This window comes from Peromyscus californicus, unplaced genomic scaffold, assembly GCF_007827085.1.
Source record: "Peromyscus californicus insignis strain IS unplaced genomic scaffold, ASM782708v3 Scaffold_7__1_contigs__length_154581171, whole genome shotgun sequence".
NCBI classification, from domain to species: domain Eukaryota; kingdom Metazoa; phylum Chordata; class Mammalia; order Rodentia; family Cricetidae; genus Peromyscus; species Peromyscus californicus.
In genome coordinates, this window is record NW_026294595.1 from 47650677 (window position 1) to 47670961 (window position 20285).

General features: G+C 43.3%; 1 protein-coding gene across 3 annotated transcripts in view; it reads left to right on the forward strand.

Annotated features, from left to right (window-relative positions):
* Positions 1-20285, forward strand: part of Erich2 (glutamate rich 2) — a 33130-nt gene that overhangs the window by 479 nt on the left and 12366 nt on the right. For 2 of the 3 annotated variants that reach the window (XM_052726135.1, XM_052726136.1), the window contains exons 2-10: positions 74-119; positions 4896-4931; positions 6196-6226; positions 6925-6973; positions 7191-7227; positions 10469-10564; positions 14389-14537; positions 16775-16956; positions 20223-20280. In XM_052726135.1, coding sequence (XP_052582095.1) covers positions 74-119; positions 4896-4931; positions 6196-6226; positions 6925-6973; positions 7191-7227; positions 10469-10564; positions 14389-14537; positions 16775-16956; positions 20223-20280 — 684 coding nt within the window. The remainder of the gene's footprint in view (positions 1-73; positions 120-4895; positions 4932-6195; positions 6227-6924; positions 6974-7190; positions 7228-10468; positions 10565-14388; positions 14538-16774; positions 16957-20222; positions 20281-20285) is intronic. The other variant, XM_052726137.1, reaches the window with a different exon arrangement.

The window sequence follows — 20285 nt, forward strand, 5'->3', positions numbered from 1 at the left end:
CCCCCCGCTACTGGCGGGACCCAGCCCGCACCTTGGACGGCGCCTAACCCTGAAAACTTCTCTACCACTCCAGGTTGGGGCTCTGGAGCCCCACGGCTGCCGAGGCACCGCCCGAGAAGGTAGGATGCTTGGCTGAGAGGAGGGGAGGTCTGCCTGGGTGTGCGTATCTCACCCTGCAGCCAAAATGAAAACCGGCACCTTCATCCCAGGGCCTCCAGCTCCGCCCCAGTTCTCCCAGTTGCCCGCGATTCTTTTAATTATTTTTGCAAACAACTTAATGGTTTATAGGGACGAGCATCCCCTGGCTTGTTCTCTACTTAGTACTTGTTTGGCCATAGCAATGTGAACTTTGGACCTTCTTGATCGCCCAAGAGAAGGGCGCACCACAGAGCGCTTCTAAATCCAATCTAGATGACTTGGAATGTCCAAAAATCAAGATTTTGACTTTTGGCTCCTTGAACTAGCATTTTAACAGTATCCAGCACAGTGACACTGGTAGCATAGATGAGGCTGTTTGTTCTTACCCCAAGAAATTTTTTTTTAAAGGAGATCTGAAAGAGATACTTAAAATACTTTAATTCTCCTAAAAACCGAAGTCAATGACTCCCGAATACACACACACACACACACACACACACACACACACACACACACACACACACACACACACACATACAGGTTTTTATTTTTGTTTTATTAGTCTCCAGGAAACAACCTCAGCAGAAATGATCTTTAACTGTTGAGTTTCCAGAGCTAAATCTCAACACTTTCCTAGGGATTCCCACTGCACCCACTCCAGAATTTGTCTCTCATGCCTGCCCTGCATTGAAGCTGCATAACTTAGCTGTGCTCCCTGCTTCCATGTCCAAGTAGCCTGGGGTTTCGTAGAGCTGGTTTCATTTCCCAGTTTCAGGACTGCCCTTGCAAGGCCAAGCAATACGTAGTGAAAGTGATAGGAGTTATTGAGGTGATTTCCTTCTGGTGGCCGTTAGGTTCTGTTGTTATGTGTGTTTACCTGTACAGGAGCCATGGGGGGTAAGTGACCACCTTTTATCCTCATCTTCTGCTTCAATGAGCTGAATTACAGAGAGGTTAAGGAATTGATGCAAAAATTACAAGATCTGTTGAGATTTGAACATAGGCTGCCTCCAGGAAGCTGCTGTCCTGCCAAGGAGGAAATGCAGAGTTTATAAGTACTCTGGGTATAAGTAAGTGATGGATGGTCATCTTATATGCATTTGACACTGTACAGTAAAGTGTGCCTGGGTTGTGTTAATCTTCCCCCCACTAACCGCCTCTTCTCTTCATCCATTCTCTGCCAAGCAGAGCACAAGGTTGTTTACAAAAACATAGAATAAAAGAGTAAGATAGTTGCACAAATACAATAAAGGGAAAAATGTTATGTCTTCCGTTATTACAAGAGAAACCTAAAACAAGAATATCTGGGAATTCGAATCTTCAGTGTTAGCAACTCGTTTGATAAATTTCTGTTTGGACTTTGCAGTCCACATGCGACCTGAGTGGCCCCACTGGCCTTGTTTAGTGACCTGTGCCTAGAGGTGTGTGTATGGGAGATAACTTCCGTCTGCTTGGGGTACCAAGTCTTTAGCTTCTCTTGTTCCAGGTGGGTGATGGAATCCAACACAATTCTGTTGATAGACAGACGTAGGCAGTCGCTCACCATGGTCTGTGGGCTGCTGGCCAGCATCTTCTCTGAACTCGTATCTGATCTTCTTGCCTCTGTTCTCTTTCACATTTACCCTCCACCAAATCTCCGGGGTCAATTTAATCTTCCGGTCTTCTTTAGAGCCTTGAATTTGGTTTACATTGCCTGATACTAACAGCCCTAACTCCTTAGCATGTGGCAGTTAATGGCTTTTATTCTTTGTCCCCAAATACAGTTCTAGCTTCAGCAGACATTCTCTGACACTGAACTGGACAGTTCATCTATTGTTACCTGGATGTGGCCCCAACTTTGCTAAATGTCACCTTTACAGTGGCATCCTATGGTGAAAGATCCAATCTTACCATGTTACGAGCTTGTGGTTGGGATTCTTTCAATTTATTCCATGTTCATGTGTGGACTTAATGCTTCTCATCTGACAAGCCCAGAGGCTGTGCTAATTCTGCTATCAAAGCTCTTACTACAGTGCCAGGTATGACAGCAAGAAGTAAGAGCCGTAGTCAAGGTTTCTTTTTGTTTCAAACGACAACAAAACCCCCACAACTCAGACTTATTTTAGGAAAAAATGAGAAGGCTGGGCGGTGGTGGCGCACGCCCTTAATCCCAGCACTCGGGAGGCAGAGCCAAGCGGATGTCTGTGAGTTTGAGGCCAGCCTGGTCTACAGAGTGAGAGCCAGGACAGGCACCAAAGCTACACAGAGAAACCCTGTCTCGAAAAACAGAAACCAAAACAAAACAAAATGAGAAATTACCTGGTAATTTCCCCATGGTAGGGACAGAGATTGAGTGGAAAGAGGGACTCAGACATCATTGAAGGTGTATGTGTGTGCCTCTTACACATGTTCATTCTGTCTCCCCCTCTCCTCTCCCTTCCTCCTCCTCTCTCCTTTATGTTCCCTCTCTTCTCTCTCTCCTCTGACCTCTCCTCTCTCACTCCTCATTTCTCACCCAGGAGTTCTAGACTCACATTTTCCTGACCTTATGACTGTCCTAGTTGGAAAACCTCGGGGAAATTTTGTGTTGAGCTAAGCTTGGATCACAGGCACACCACTTAGGCCTGTCACTGTTGGCTTATGAATTACCACGGTAGGTGTCATAGTTAGGGTTACTATCACTGTGATGAAAAAAAAAAAAAAAAACACGACCAAAGCAACTTGGGGAGGAGAGGGTTTATTTGGCTTACACTTCCACATCTTAGTCCGTTGTGGAGGTAAGTCAGGGCAGGAACTCCAAACAGAACAGGAACCTGGAGGCAGGAGCTGATACAGAGGCCATGGAGGGGTGCTGCTTGCTGGCTTGCTCAGCCTGCTTTCTTATAGCACCCAGGTCCACCAACCCAGGGGTGGCACCAACCACAATGGACTGGGCTTTCCCCCATCAATCATCAATTAAGAAAATGCCCTACAGGCTTGCCTGCGGCCTGATCTTACAGAAGCATTTTCTCAATTGAGGTTCCCTCCTCTTAGATGACTTTAGCTTGTGTCAAGTTGACAGAAAACTGTCCAGCAGAGAGGGTGTGCTTGGAACAGTACCTCTACCTTTGTAGTCAAGCAGCTAGATCTGGGGACAGACACTGTGTAGTAATGCATTGTTTATGGATTCTTGTAGAAAATACAGTTACGAAAGGAATGCAAAAACCAGAGACTAAGTCCCGCGTCTGGATTGCAGCACTGGGGGGTGCTTTCGGTCTGCCTCCACCGCGTGCAGACTCTTCTTGGCTATCGCCTCTTGTCCATGTGTTAAAAAGCGTTTGATTGGATCCTGGTAGTCACTATGATCTCAGTTTGGGCGGTATAGAAAGTTACGTGGTAGCCCCTCAGAAGCCTTGGCTACAGCGCTCTGAGGCCTGGACCGGAAGGGAGATGCTGTGTCTGCCTTGAGATGCTGAGCATCTTCAAAGCAGAAAATCCATCGTGGGGTCTCCGCAGCTTTAGCACAGACTAGTGTGCTGCATAAGAGGTGCTCATGGAAGGTTTGCTTTTCTGTTTTCTGACTCAACACAGGCTAACTACACAGTACGCTCTTCCCCTAAACGACACCCCAGCCCAGATTTCTGTCTTAAGTAGATGTTGAATATTACATGGGAATTGCAGGCTGTTATAATTATTCCCATTGCCAAAGGAACTGTTGACAGACATGAATAGAGTCAACCCACAGTCCAAAACCCAGAGGTTCCTTGGGGTTTCACTTTAGTTTCACCCATGTTGAACATGACAGCTTTCTCCATGGGCCAGCGATCTTGGTTGACATGTATCAGCACTTTAGGGCTGAGGTGGCTTTGTAAGTTAAGTGTCTTCAAAGCTAGTCTGTTTGTCTCAGGTCACAGCTTCTCTTTTGCTCCCCCAAACAATCTTAGCCCAAAGGACATGTGCCCAGCTTTTCTTTTAGATAAAACATGAAGCTTTTGTAACTGTTTTTACTGTGTGACAGGCTCTGTGCTAAGCCCCTCATATAGTTGACCTGGATTTTATCTTTAAGATGATCCAGAGAAGTCAGCCCCATAACAATCCCTACTTTTCAGGTGGAGAGCTGAAGCTTAAGGGAATTAAGTCACTTTCCAAACTCCCCGGAGTAGTGGGAGCCTGGCTCCTGAGTGTCACTGACTCCTAAGGAATAAATGTTAGAATTAGAGAGGGCAAGTGGGCACATCCTGGGGAACGGTACAGCTGGACTGAGAGGAGTCTGGACCTCCATCTGTCTGAGCTCTGTCTGTCCTGATTTTCCTTTCCCCACTGAAATGGGAAGAGAACGGCATGCCTGATTGTGCATCCAAGTAAGAATTGCAGTCTGTGCAGCTCTGAAGCTGGAGATGCGGAGGGAGGCTCTGACTGGAAAGGTCGTGCTCTGCCTATCTTACCGGTGTGTCCACAGGACGATAGCAATCTGGGGAGCCTCTTTAGTTCATCACTGTGTTGTCTCCTCCTAGCCTAGAGAATCCGAGGAAACTCTTTCGTTTATCATATTTGGTTTCTCACAACTGGCTTCCCTCAAAAGACGTTGTGCTTTCTGGCACACTGGAGCTCTCTATCAACTCTGCAACCGAGAATGGAGTTAACAACGTATTTAATACCTGGCTTGGTCAAGGATCCCAGAATGCAAAGCGGGGGGTGGAAGGGTAAACATTTCTGCTTTGCTCAAGAATGAGAGTCTGAGAGAGACAATAGAAAAGCAGGCAATCCCAACTAATGACCCTGTGCTTTGTCGTCCACAGTCTTGGGCCTGATTTTTGTATTCCAGAAATCCCCAGGTATGGAATAATAACCATTTTAGAAGTTTGGATTGAGGGCTAGGTATGGTGTCACATATCTGTAATCCCAGCACTTGGGAGGCAGGTGGATCTCTGTGAGTTCAAAGCCAGCTTGGTCTATGGAGTGAGAAACCAACAAAAAGTCTGCCTTGGGCTGTGGAGCCAAATGGGGGAACAAGTGAATTGTTAACATATGCTGTAATTAAGTGTGACCTTTTCCATAAGTTAAAAGAATACAATTAAATGAAATTTATCCAGGTATTTAAAGGGCTCCATCATGGGGAAAATCAATCCTATAACTAGGTAACCTAGAAGGCAACAAAAATACTCAGAGAAACATTCAACTTCTAAGTATTAGTAAATGCATGTGAAGATTTATGAGATACAAATTAAAACATATCATTGGATAAAATAAAAGATTAATTGTACTTTTATATATTTAAATGATACATGTTTATATATTTGAATAATACTTAATATTTAAATGACTTAAATATTTAAATAATTAGTAAAATTCCATATCCTGAATACGGAGGCCTTCCACCCGCCTCTGACTGACATCTGTTCTAAAGATATCCTTCATGGCGCCCGCAGACGGGACAGTGGCAGTGCTTGACTTATTCATCATGCTTTAGTTTCTTGAAGTTGGAGAGAAGTGTCAATGCGAGCTGAAATGAAGTTATGATTCCCAGGGTCGTCAGCTCAGCGGAAAGGGTGTCCTAGCCTGCTATTGACTGTATTTTTAGTCTAGACCTAGAATCCAAGATAATGAACCAAAAAGGTAACAGAACTAGGGGATCGTTCAACACATCACCACTGTCCCGTGCAGAATCATTTCTGCAGCTCTGTTTACATGAACTCCAAGGGGAGATAGGAAGAAAGTTGGTTTCTCTAGACCAGTGGTTCTCAACCTTCCTAATGCTGTGACCCTTTAATACAGTCCCTCATATTGTGGTGACCCCTAACCATAAACTTATTTTTGTTGCTACTTCATAACTGTAATTTTGCTAGTTATGAATTGTAATGTAAGTATCTGTGTTTTCTGATGGCCTTAGGAGATGTGAAAGGGTCATTCGATCTCCACAGGAGTTTTGACCCATAGGTTGAGAGCTGCTGCCCTAGACATTATAACTTCGTTTCTTAGCCCAGATGGACCCATGTTTAACAGCCTACTCACAGTTCTGTGTTTTATTTCACTTGTGTTATCATTTATATAAGTATTTAGAAATTTACAAGGTAAATGTCTGGTTTCTTTGTTTTGCAGGAACTACCTAGACAAGAAAGATGCTGTAAAGGTAAAGGATGCAGGGCTGGGATGGAGCTCAGTTGGTATAGTGCTTGCTTAGCATGCAAACAGGAAACCCTGCTTTCAGCCCCACAACCTCCATAAACTGGGCATGGTGGCACAAGCCTGTCCTCCTCGCCCTTGGCATTTTTGGTTGTGTAGCTACCCTTTGAATGGCTGAGCCATTTCTCCACCCCAATCCTAACACTTGGGAAGTGAAAGCAAATGATCAGAAGTTCAGGGTCATCCGTGGTTACGTAGTAAGTAAGCTCAAGGCCAGTCATGGATGCATAAATATGCCTTGTCTCAAAAAAATAAATAAGCCGGGTGGTGGTGGCATATGCCTTTAATTCCAGCACTCGGGAGGCAGAGGCAAGCGGATCTCTGTGAGTTTGAGGCCAGCCTGGTCTCCAAAGCGAGTTCCAGGAAAGGCGCAAAGCTACACAGAGAAACCTTGTCTTGAAAAATGAAAAAAAAAAAATAAATGAAATGTATAATGCTGGAGGTTTTGTTCTTGTTGTTTTTTGTTTTGTTTTTAGAATGTTTTGGGTCAGCTTTACCATCAGTTTATAAAGTTTAAAAATGATTGGCTTTAGTATATATTACACAATAGAAATATTTACATAAAGGCTCTTAATATTTTTTTCCAAATACTTCAAACTAAAATAATAATGATAATTCTAGCTTTTCTTCCTGCTTCTATTTTAGGCACCAAAAAGCAGACAAAATGGCACATTGCTAGTGTTTGATCCAAAGGGTAAATGATTTATTTCTTAGAACGTGTTTGACCATGACCTTGTTCTGAATATTAGTTAAGAAGAATATTGGAATGGTTGGATATGATTGTATGGCTCAACAATAATTCCTGTGTTGTCTGTCTTTCAACAAAAAACCTTAACTGCTTCTCAATTGAAATGTTGTGTTAGGGATAGCACTGTTGAAAAAAATACTAAATATTTTTTCTTCTCTTTCAGAAAAAGTGATGATTGACCCAAGCAAACCAATGTCACAGTAAGGAAATGTCCTTGGCCTTCCCTTTTAAGTAATTAGAAGTAGATAATGCAAACCATTGGTCACCTAATTAAACTTGCAAAGGCGGACGTGCATGGATGAACTTCAGTTGTTACTTGAGTAGAGAGAGATTTAAAATGAAAACTGAACTGTGAAAAAAGGGAAATACAGGTGATACTCACTTCCGCCTAATGCTTTAATGGAGTGTTTTCTGTCCACGCTGTCTTTTGATTGTTTAATTTCCACTCTTCTTTCCTGTCCCTTTGATGTGGCTTCCTTCTTTAGAACATCTCTGTAAGTGAATACTCACTTTAAAGTTAGTGTTCTCAGCTCATTTAGCATGCATCGTTATCCTACATAAAGAAAAAAAATCCCCTTGAATAGTTCAGAAACTGGCATTTGAACATCACAGCGTATGTTCAGACCAGTTGAATGGTTGACTGTGAGGTGCTAGCTCCATTCACAGCATCCAATATTTGATTAAAGTCCTTCATGACGCAATCGTCTCCTACCTTTTGGAGGAAAAATTTATTCTATGAAAAATTACACTTGGAATATTGACCTTAAAACAAATTCCTAGGGCTGGAGAGATGACTCAGCAGTTAAGAACCTCTTCTAGAGGGCCCAGGTTTGATACCCAGCCCCCACATGGTGCCTTTTGGGGCACTGCACACGTATGATAAACAGACTCTTGGAGATAAAGCACCCACACACATAACATACAATGAAGAAAAGAGGACAGTGCCAGGCCTGACCACCTCAGTTCGGCTCCCAAGACTCACGTGGTGGGAGGAGAGAAACAACTCCCAGGAATTCACATGTCTCAGCGCTTCTCAACCGTTCTAGTGCTGCGACCCCTTAATACAGCTCCTCGTGTTGTGGGGACACCCAACCGTAAAGTTACTTTCTTGCTACTTTATAACTAATTTTGCTGCTGTTGTGAATCATAATGTAAATTTCTGATATGCAGATTGTAGCTGGAGTTTTCCTGCCTGGCCCACAGTCAGGACAAATCTCTCTCACCCGCCAGTCCCAAGCCGCTCAAACCCGATCAAGTAAACATAGAGACTTATATTGGTTACAAACTGTATGGCCGTGGCAGGCTTCTTGCTAACTGTTCTTACAGCTTAAATTAATCCATTTCTATTAATCTATACCTTGCCATGTGGCTTGTGGCTTCCCGGCATCTTCACATGCTGTTTGTCATCATGGCGGCTGGCAGTGTCTCTCCTCAGCCTTCCACTTCCCAGCTCTATTCTCCTCCTTGTCCCGCCTACACTTCCTGCCTGGCCACGGGCCAATCAGTGATTTATTCATTGACCAATCAGCAACACATTTGACATACAGACCATCCCACAGCAGCAGATGGTCTTAGTAGACCTCTGTGATAGGGTTTGACCCCCAGGGGTCTCAACCCACAGATTGAGGACCGCTGATATATATAGATATATAGATATAGATATATTGTCTATCATGCCTGAGGTCCTGGTTCATTTTGAATACTATTGGCTGAGAAAAATTCTACTCTATGCAACATATATTTTAATTTCCATACTGCAATAGCTAAAATATTCATCTTCAACTTTGTTGCAAACTTTATACCTTTAATCCTGGCACTCAGGAAGCAGAGGAAGGTGGATCTCTGAGTTCGAAGCCAGCCTGGTCTACAGAACAAGTTCTAGGACAGCCAAAGGCTATACAGAGAAACTCTTGTCTCAAAAACAAAAACAAAAGCAAAAAAACCAATCAAATAAAAAACCCAAACTTGTATCTATGTAAGGAGTGACATGAGCCACATATATGAAGGGCAGGAGACTATATTCAACTAGTAGTTGAGTCTCTCCTCTTGTCACTTAGGTCCTGGGGCTTAAACTCACTTCAGCAGGCTTGGCAGCAAGTGACTTTCCCAGCATGCCACCCCACCACCCTGTGTATTTTGTATCAAAGGGAAAGGATTATGTAACAGAGCAATGTCAGAGGACTTCCATTTGTTTCAAATTAAAGTTACAGTCCACCAGGGAAAAAAACCTATATAAATTATTTCCACCTACACACACATAATTCTGTATACCCTGTTATCACACAGTTGGAAGCATACTGGAAAAGCACGAGGCAGGACATTCAGTAGTCATGGGGGGTAACAGGTCATTCATTGGTGGCAATAAGAGCTCTGCCACATTGGACAAAAGTACTTGACAAAATCAACTTAAGTCAAAAAGGGGTCCTTCTGCATCACAGTTAGCACAAACTGCATCATGGCTAAAGGAGGCATGGCGGCAGGAGTGTGAGGTGGCTAATCACACTTGATGCAGTCAGGGGGCGGTGCTGTTAGCTTGCTTCCCCCTTTTTATGAAGGCCTGAGATCCAGCCCATGTAACGGTGCTGCTCATATTCGATAGCTCTTTTTACCTCAGGAACTCAGTCTACAAACTCCCTCAAAAGTGAGCCCAGAGGACTGTCTCCTAGGTGACCTAGATCCTGTCAAATTGACAATCAGGAGATTGGGTGCCTTAGGGCTGATGTGACTGTAGACGGAAATCAGTACTAGCCATCACAGCCAGTGTTCTTAGACAGTGCTGAGCAGGGGTGAGACTCAGCAGAGGTGCTCCACACCTGACCCGACGAGACTCCGCCCAGGAGGTCATTGCAGCCTAGACCCAGACAGAAAAGCAGAGGGACAAGTCTCTCAGTCCCCACTGCATGTGACTATAAAACTGCCTTTCTCAAGGACGGTGTGGTCAGGTTCCCCGGTGCCCATTCAGGGACAAGAGCCAAGCTGGTAAATTCAGCCAGTGAGTCTCACAGATGTGTGGTGTGACCACCCCAGGCCCCTTACCAAAGGTGAGGGTAAAGAGGGTTAGGGTCTGAAGACAATCATAGTGAAATGGAAGACTGCGGGGGATCGTAGCTCAGAGTTAACTCATGCGAAGTCAGGGAATTCCTCAGTGGCGCTTCCCATCCATTTTCATCCCATTGTTGGGATTTGGTTAAGTAAAGACCCCACCTGCGCTAGGCTAGAGACCTCTCTCTCTCTCTCTCTCCCTCTCTCTCTCTCTCTCTCTCCCTTCTGAGTCTTCACCCCTGTCCCAGTACAGGAAAAATGACTGCAGCAAATCCACACTTCTTTGACAAAAGTTGAGAAATTGTATCCACGGGGTTGTGTTACATAGCGGTGGTCTGCTCTCCAACCTTTTATAAAATGGATGCTAAGCTGTTTTTCCCTTTCTGCTTCACTTTTAAGGAAGTGCTGCTTTGGACCAAGACCAAGATTGACAAGCAAGCTCTATAGTTCCCCAGCACAGATCTCCCTGGGTGTAGCTAATACATTCTCAGCAAAGTAAGATTTAAACAATTTTTAGTTTTGACCCATGGTTGATTAATATAACTATTTAAGACAAAATTTCAATTGTAAGTTTTCTGAAAATACTATTAATAACAATTGGGGGAACATCTCCTAAATATGGAGAATAGTCCTTATAAATTAAGGAAAATGCTAAAACTTAGGATATCAACGCTTCATCATAACTACGTTCTGCTGGGTTGTCTGACTTCGTAGCTTTCAAAACTACTTAAATATCTTCCATATCCAAAGGATGTTAGTATGTACAGTAAAATCTGAAACCTTTCCTCCTCTGACGCTGTTTTGTAGACAATGAAGCTGTCAACTGTTTTCTTAAGTGGTTAGAGTCCTTATTACCATGAGCATCATTTTTCTTCTCAAAAGGAAGTCAGTAGGGTGTTTTCTGGGGAAGGGTTATTTGGTTGGTTGGTTGGTTTTTGGTTGTTTTGTTTTGTTTTGTTTTTGAGACAGGTTCTCACTAGGTAGCTCAGGTTATCCCGGAACTCACTACGTGCACCAGGCTGTCCTCTAACTCACAGAGACCCGCCTGCCTCTGGGGTTATAAGCCTGGGCCAGCACACCTCACTAAAGTCAGTAGGTTTTAGTTGGAGAAAAGACTGCGTTTCTGCCTCTGATTCTTTGACCGTCTACACCGTAGACTCTACAGGAAGTTAGAAGGGCTTTGTGCTTTACTGTTAAAATCATGACTGGGTCAGTTCTCAGGTAGGTTTTGGTCATGGGTGGTGTGAGCATGGTTGCTGCTTGCAACAGTAGCATTCCATGCAGCCATAGGACAGTGAACTTGTGTGTTTAGGATTAATCAGAGCACTTTCAACTCCTCAAATCCTCAGAACTGTGCAGGCTAACTCCCCTACTCGGGGATATAAGTTAGTGGATCTGACAGCATCCTACCGCACAGAATCCTGGATGTATACGGTCTCACATTGATTTCAGTTAATGCCAGCTTTAGCAATGTCTTTCTTTTCTTGGTGGCACATAAAAACAATGTCTTACAATAACAGCCTCACCATCTAAGAGTCAACAAAATACTATCATTTAGTGGAGAAAAGGACATGAGAGCTCTTTTCCTAGAGCTGATATGGCCGTATGTAAGTTCTAGTGATCAGTTTTATGGTATCCTTGCAACAACCCTGCCATCCCAGGAAAGGGGGGGGGGGCTTTAGTGAGTTCTCACTATCAAGTTTCTCAGTGGATGCTGTGACACACTTAGAAGACTAAAGGATCAGATGCAGAACACACGTAAATGTCTCCCCTTGCCTTCTTCATGTCCAGAGAAGGATGTTTGTTGGTTTGTTTTCACGTTTATCTCTTTTTGAAGACGTTTTGAGGTTAGTGTACAAAGTATGAGGCTTTGTCATGATGTCTCCACACACATCATCATTTGTTCTCAGTTATCCCCCTCCCCATGGCCACCGTTCACCCCCTGCTGCAGCTTGCTCCCCTCCCCATGGCCACTGCTCACCCCCTGCTGCAGCTTGCTCCCCTCCCCATGGCCACCGCTCACCCCCTGCGGCTTGTTCCCCTTCTCCCCCTCCCAACCTATCAGCCTCCATTTCTACTTTTCTTTTCCATGTATTTTATTACCTTATTTCCTACTACTCTTGAGATTGCTTTCTTCCCCTTCTAGCTTCATAATCTCTGAACATGTGAATAAACACACACACACACACACACACACACACACACACATATTCATGTAATTTTAAACCTGGATTCTGCATCAAAGAGAAAACGTGTAGTATCTGTCTTTCTGGTTCTAGCTTATTTCCCTTAACACAGTGATTTCCAGTGCTTCCATTTTCCTGCAAATGTTGTGATTTTATTTTTCTTGAATGGCACAACTTATTTATTTATTTATTTATTTATTTATTTATTTATTTATTCATTCATTCATTCATTTATTTTGAGGCAGGGTTTCTCTGTGTAGCCCTGGCTGTCCTAGAACTTGCTCTGTAGACCAGGCTAGCCTCAAACTCACAGAGATCCACCCGCCTCTGCTTCCTGGGTGCTGGGATTAAAGGAGTGCACCACCACCTCCAGCTGGTGCGTAACCGTTTTGTTTGTTTTGTTTTTTGAGACAGCATTTCTCTATGTAGTTCTGCCTGTCTTAGAACTCACTCTATAGGCCAGGCTGGCCTCCGACTCTAAAGAATCGTCTGCCTCCTAAATGCTGGGATTAAAGGCATCCATGCCACCACACCCGGCTTGATGACACATAACATTTCATTGTGTATATGCACCATGTATTTTCTTTACGTATTCATCCTGTCTTAGGTTTATATTGCTGTGATGAAACACCATGACCAAGGCAACTGAGAAAAAGCATTTAGTTGGGTACTTGCTTACAGTTTCAGAGGGTGAGCCCATGCCCATTATGGGGGTGGTATAGCAGCAGACAGGCCAGAATGGCACTGGAGCTGGAGCTGAGGCTCATAGCTGATCCACAAGTTGCAGGCAAAGAGAGAGCAAAGCTGGGCTTAGCATGGGCTTTAGAAACCTCAAAGCCTATCTTTAGTGGCACACCTCCCCCAACAGGGCCCCACCTCCTAATCCTTCTCAAACAGTTCCACTAACTGGGAACCAAACATTCAAACATATGAGTCTATGGGGGCCATTCTTATTCAAACCACCACACATCCACTGATGAATATTGGTTCCACTCCCTGGCTATGGTGAATAGTGCAGTAACAAACATGGATATCGATTATCTCTGGGGTATGATGGTTTAGAATCATCTGGGTAAACAGCCAAGAACAGAATAGCTTAGTCCTAGGGAAGTAAAGGTTCCATTCTTGCCTCTCCTAAAGAATGATAATAAGCCAGTCAACCCAGTTGTAAAATCATAACCCCAGGGCTAGCAAGAGGGAGCAGAAGGTCAAGAGGAGCTTAGCACACATCCTGATTTCATGAGTTGGATCCCCGGGGTGCTCCTGGTGGAAGGAGAGAACCAGCTCCTACAAGTTGTCCTCTGACCTCCACACACATTCCGTGATATATGTCCACACATATAACACATGCAGAGACAGGGATGTAAAAAGAGAGAGAGGAAGGGAGGGAGGGAGGAAGGAAGAAAAAAAGAAAGAAAGAGAACAGAACCCAAGATAACTGGCTGTTCAGACCAGTCTTTGAAGGGGCAAAGCCACCATGATTTAAGACGGAAAAATAATACTTTATCTTTTGGTGTCTTTCCATGCAGAATTTTTTGAAGTTTGAGAAAGAGACACACTGGAAGATTCTTAATCCCTCTGAAAAGGGAGTTCGGTTGTTTTTTCTCAAGCATAGGTGTGCTTCTCTGTGAAGGGGGTGCTATATCTAGAATGCCTTGTCTCCATGTGCTGTTATTGACATGAAACTTAAAATGGAAAACACTAAAAGAGGCTGTTTTGTGACTGTGGGGTTAATAGTAGCGTTGGAACCTCACTTAAAGGATAGCAAGAGCAGGCATCTATTTACATTTTTTCAAAAAAACCATTCAAGGCCAATTTCCCTAAATGGTTTTATGTCACCACATCATGGTGAACCAAAAGCATTTTCATAAGTGATTCTCTTACATGCTTTGTGTTGGAAGTCTGAAAGGATTCTATGTATTGTTGCATAATAATAAAAAACACTAAGCAGAAATAGTTTTTCATGAGCAATGACAATTATACTTTTCCAAAGAGCCAACATTCTATTTAAGTCCATGTTTGGTATATTACATTATTATTTTCTTTGAAATATAGTAGGCACATGTGTTTTATGAGCATTTGAACATTGAACTATAACTGACGAGATGTTTCACTGTCTGCTTTAATGGTTAGAAAAGAAGCCTCTTCTAGGAAGATTGAAGATAAAGTCTCTCTAAAATGTACTGAAAACAAACCATCTTCAAGGAGTGTTGAAAATAAGGATGTCTTAACAAATCGGCAGTCTGACCCGTGGTCATCTTCCTACCTAAAAGAAAGTTCAGGTAACAAATGGCATGTCTTGCTGGGCTGAATAATTGTGGCTTCTCTTTTAGCCCAGCTATCCATGGCCTTTTGGACATGAGTTGACAACATTGTAGTTCTAAGGTGGGTCAAAGGAAGCAGTAATGAATGGTTCAAACTCATATACTGGGATACGTGGTATACAGCCAGAGAGGCATCTGTGATATATGTTATATAAGATGATCGTTACAGGGCATTTAATCCTAGAATGGGTTAAAACACTATGACAGCTTACCAAGCCAGAGTGCTTAGTACCGGTTTAAAAATCTGGATATAGTTGTCAAAGCAGACACTGACCTTTCTCTTAGGAAGTTCACGTTCTAGAGGGAGATCATCGGCCAGTTCTTAAAAAGTAGGTGTTCATCAGTTGAAGGATAGATACAGAAGGTGTGGCTTACTTACAGTTTGGACTTAAAAAAATAAACGAAATCATGTCATTTGCAATGTGGATGGAACTGGACATCTCAATATCAAATGAAACAAGCCAGGCAGAGAAAGACAGTGACTAAAAACGCTCTCATCAGTGGGACCAGTAGTTTAGACTGGAGAGGGCGTTACCACAAGCTGGGAAGAGAAGGGACAAAGGAGGGCTGAGGAAAAACCAGTCAGTACAGCTAGAGATAGGAGTCTAAAGTGCTGTTAAACAGTGGGATGGCTAGAAACGAGGAGAATGTTCTATTTCAACATCTGAGACCTGTGGACTTCGTGTCGCCAGAAGGAGGCGACACATTTGGTGCATCAACATTACAGGGTGCTCATGAGTACGGATCTTTTTTTTTTTTTTTAAGGTAAAGTTTCTCTGTGTAGCCCTGGCTGTCCTGGAACTTGCTCTGTAAACCAGGCTGGCCTCAAACTCAGAGATCCTCCTGCCTCTGCCTCCCGAGTGCTGGGATTAAAGGCGTAGACCACCACTTTCAGCTGAACGCAATTTTTATCAATCACTTGAAAAAAATAAACATTTTAAACAGCAATATGAAACACCAACACGAAAGATAATTTTAGGTTCTAAGAGGGGCCACCGTGAAATTAACGGACCCAGGAAAGAACACAGTGGACCCAGAGATTAGGAAACCTCTTCACAATGCTGAGTGTCTGTGAAGCGAGTGAGCCCATCCCTGTGATGTCACCCTTTATGACCTCCCTCTGATGACATCAGTATGGTGAGGTGGTGCACAGAACAGGTGTGCTTTGGAGGGGCAGGAGGTTGCCGTTCCATGGAGACTATGGATAACACAGAAGCAGGTAGATGGGGACCCTCAGAAGGGCTAGTGGCGCGTTTCAGGCTGACGCATTTGACTTTGAGCTGGTTTTCTCTTCTTTTTTGGGGTCTGTGTGTTCCTGGCCTGCCTACTCTGGTGCTCTTTCCTGAAAGTCGTTCTTTTCTATACAAGTGTTTGTACATCGTTTAGAGTACCTCATGGCCATGATCTCATCAAAGAAGAGACTCCACAAACACAGAGTCTTTCGAGAAGGGGCTGGGTCTAACTGGCTCCGTCTGAAAATATGAAATACTATACAAAGCCAAAGGCACACCCCATCGTGCTTCCCATGGGGGGCACACTAGAAGAAACAACGTATTCTTTTGAATTGCCCTCATAGTACATTTTAATGTATTTTAGGAAAGAATAATAGAACGTAGTTAAGAGCATCAATTCTAACCAAACTGACTCCCAGACCAAGTGGGGTTGCTACATGACCTTGAATAGGGGACCAAGTGGGGTTGCTGCATGACCTTGAATAGGGGTTGTTTCACCTTTTTTCCCTGTTTGTTTATCAGTAAATACAAATAGAAACACTACCCAGCTGGAGAGATGGCTTGGAGGGTAAGTGCACTGGCTGCTCTTCCAGAGGACCCAGGTTCAATTCCCAGCACCCACATGGCAGCTCACAACTCTCTATAACTGTAGTTCTAGGGGATCCAACACCCTCACACAGATATGAATGCAGATGAAACACCAATGAACACAAAATAAAATAAAGAACCATCTCAAAGAGTTAAAAGGAAAGAAAAGAGAAACACTACCCATCTCACTGGGAAGTTGACGGCAATAAATGAACTGATGTGTAGACAGATGATGTGTAGACAGATGGGAGCAGTTGTGATGGGTTTTGTGTGCTGGTTCTTTTAATATATCAGTTTCACAGATGCTAAGAGGATCCGGTCCGGATCAACATCTAAGCTTTCCACTGTTTCTTAGTTACGTGTGCTCTGTTTAAGGTGAAGCCGGCAAGGATTCGGTCCTTGCAAAGCAGGAGAAAGTTAGTGAATATTGCCTTCAGGACGTGGAGGAGAAGTTGTCGGATTCAACAGATGGCGATGGTGAAGAGGACACCAATGACGAAGATGAGGAAGGCCCCTCTAAAAAGGAGACTCGTGCCCCGCTAGAGTTAATGGCAGAAGTAAGTTTTTGCGTGTGTGTTATCACTAAAGATGCATACAATACCGAAGTAATTAAACAGGAGACTCTGTTATTAGGTAGAGTAAATGAGCTAGTATATATTCATTATTTTTAAATTAGCCTATTTCTTTGAGGTATCATCTCTCCCTAAACCTGGAGCTTGCATTTTTTGGCTCAGCTGGGAGCCAGCAAAGCCCAAAGATCCCCCTTTCTCCATCTCACCCCACCTACATCCAGAGCTAGGCTCACAGGCATGGGTAGAACTCATGGCTTGTTTCACAAGTGCTTGGATCAGAACCCTGGTCCTCCTTATGCCTGTGAAGCAAGCACTCGTAACCACTGAGCCTTCCGGCCAGCCCCCAGAACTTAATTATCAATGCTTCGATGACTATTAAAAGTGTATGGTGATTCAAGGAAGAAAACTAAAAATAACATCAGAACCTGGAAAAATTACACACAATGCAAGCTGAAGAAGCTAGCTAAAATTCAAATTAAAATAAATAAGTTACTATAACAAGCACTGGATATTTGAAAAATGCACAGACAAACCAATGCATATCATAATTTAAATGAAAGCAGAAAATCCTGGGCCTGGGGGTGCATCCCTGTGATCGCAGGGATGGTGGGATCTAAGGAAGGTGGGAGCAAGGAAAAATAAGAATTCAGTTCTCCTCTGCTACAGGAGATACCAGCCTGGGCTACTTGAGATCTCATCTCAAAAAAAAAAAAAGTTAAAAAAAAATAAAGTATAGTTACAAACGGTAATGAAAATAAAAATGTTGGGGTGGGAGAGATGGCTCAGCAGTTACGAGCACCTGTTGCTTTTGCCGAAGACCCGAGTTTGGTTCCTACGTGTGTACACCCACCTGGCAGTTCACCACTGCCTGTAACTTCCAGGGGTTCTGATACCTAATTCTGGCTTCTGTGGACACTAAATGTGCACATGGTGCACATACATACATGCAGACACTCACACATACACATCAAATAAAAGCAAAATTAAATTAATTTTTAAAGTGAGAATTCTGTTGCATGAGTAGACATGGTGTTTGTTAATATGTGAGGAAATGACAACATGGATTAGTGGTCATCAGAAAAGTTTCTCAGAGTTTGTTTACATTAAGGGAAACATTTCATCACACTTTTATTTATTAGTGGGGGTGGGCACGTGTGTTTCACAGTTCACATGTGGAGTCAGTTCTTGCTTTTCACTGTGTGGGTCCTGGGGATCGAACTTAGACCATCAGACTTGGCCACAAGCACCTTTACCAACTGAGCCATATCACCAGCCCAGGAAAACAATGTCTAAAAGCCTTAGGGTAGACTAAATGCTAAAGAACTGCTTCTTAAATTGGTAAATAGTTCTTTTTCCCAAGTCTGGAAGTGAGTGAGAAGTGTCTCCTCGTTTCTCAGGGGACCTGGCTCTTGTAGACCAGATACCTGCACTTGTATATGGTTCAAAAGCTTCCTCACACAAACAAAGACAGCCATCAAATAATAGGGTGTTTATTTTATTGGAAGTGATATAAAGAGCTAACAATACAATATTGTTCTAGTAAAAGTATACTCTAAGTAAAACTTCAAAGAGACTGGTCAGTGATGGCATGTCAGCTCAGTGGCAGAGCATGTTCTCAGTATGCACATGACCTGGGATGTCAGCTCCATAGTAGAACATGTGCTCAGTATGTACAAGGCCCAGCATGTCAGCTCGATGGTAGAGCATGTGCTTTAGTATGCACAAGACCCTGAATCGACCCCCTGCTCCCAATTCCCAGCAGATAAAGACTATTTAGTGCCATCGGGGGAAAGTGATCACAAATTGTGGGGTTTAAGTTTCTGGATAATCTCAATACATATGCACATAAATGCCCATTTATTTTTAAAATACCCAAAAGGAGTTGTTGGCTGATTGGTTAAAAGCATCGGCTGCTCTTGTAGACAGTCTGGGTTTGGTATCCAGCATGCACATGGCTGTTCACATCCATCCGTAACTCCAGTTCTATCGTGATGCACTCTTCTGACCTCCAAGGGCTTGCATGTGGTATACATATATACATGCAGGCAAAATGCTTGTGCACATAAAATAAAATATTTTTTAAAAAAATATAGAGAGATGTTAAAAGTAATTACATCTCTATATATTAGAAGTAGAAGTATTTTCAATTAGGGAGAGAATGTATTTATTTAGCTTATAAACTTCCTACTTGGCAAGTAGGTACTGTTTTTTAACCAGCAAAAGCAAAAAAAATAGTACAATCAAAATGATGATACCTCCGAAGTGCTGATAAATACTGAGTTACGTAGCGTTAGTCCACAGTGCTTTTCAGATTTATTTATTGTTTGTGTGTGCTTTCACGTGTTCCTGTGAACCACACACATGCAAATGTCCTCAGGTCAGAAGAAGACATTGGATCCCCAGGAACTGGAGTTACAGATGGTTATGAACCACGATATGGATGGTAAAAACAGAACCTGGGTCTTCTTGAGATCAACAGGTGCTCTTAACTGCCTAGCCATCTCTCCAGCCCTGACAGTCTGTTTTAAACTAGTGATAGTCATCATGGAAAACTGACCCTGAACCAAAGAAATACGTAAACAGTAAGACCAATGTGATACCAGTTGAATCAGCCTCCTCATTCTCAAGTTGCTAAGTAGCACACAGACCTTGTGGCTAGGCAGAAAGACTGGACTATCTCATCAAGCTCCATCACACATATTCAGATTACAGACTTGGGTGGAGAGATGGCTCAGTGGTTAAGAGCATTTCCACCTCTTCCGGAGGACTGGGAGCTTGGTTCCCAGCACCCACACTGGGTGGCTAACAGCTGCCTGTAACTCCAGCTCCAGGGGATCCAACGCCCTCTTCTGACCTCTGCAGGTACCTGCACTCACAGATGGCCTATATTCACACAGACATATACACACGAATAAAAATAACAATATTTAAATATAAAAATACAGAAGTGTGGTTAGTTGACTGACTACAGACTAACTCATGGAGAAGTGTGTAAACATTAAAAACAGAATAACTACTGGGTGGTGGCGGTGACGCACGCCTTTAACCCCAGCAGCACTCGGGAGGCAGAGGCAGCCAGAACTCTGTGAGTTTGAGGACAGCCAGGGCTACACAGAGAAATCCTGTCTTGAACCCTGCCCGCTCCCCAAAATCAGAATAACTAAGCATTAGTCAGTATTTTTAGGAAGTTTATTATAATTGCCATTGAAATTCTGTCTTGAAACCACTCATGTGAAGAATTTGTTTTCCAGTTCCTGAGAGCAGAAATGGGCCGAGACTACCAGCTGGCAAAGAAGTTATGTCAGATGAGTAAG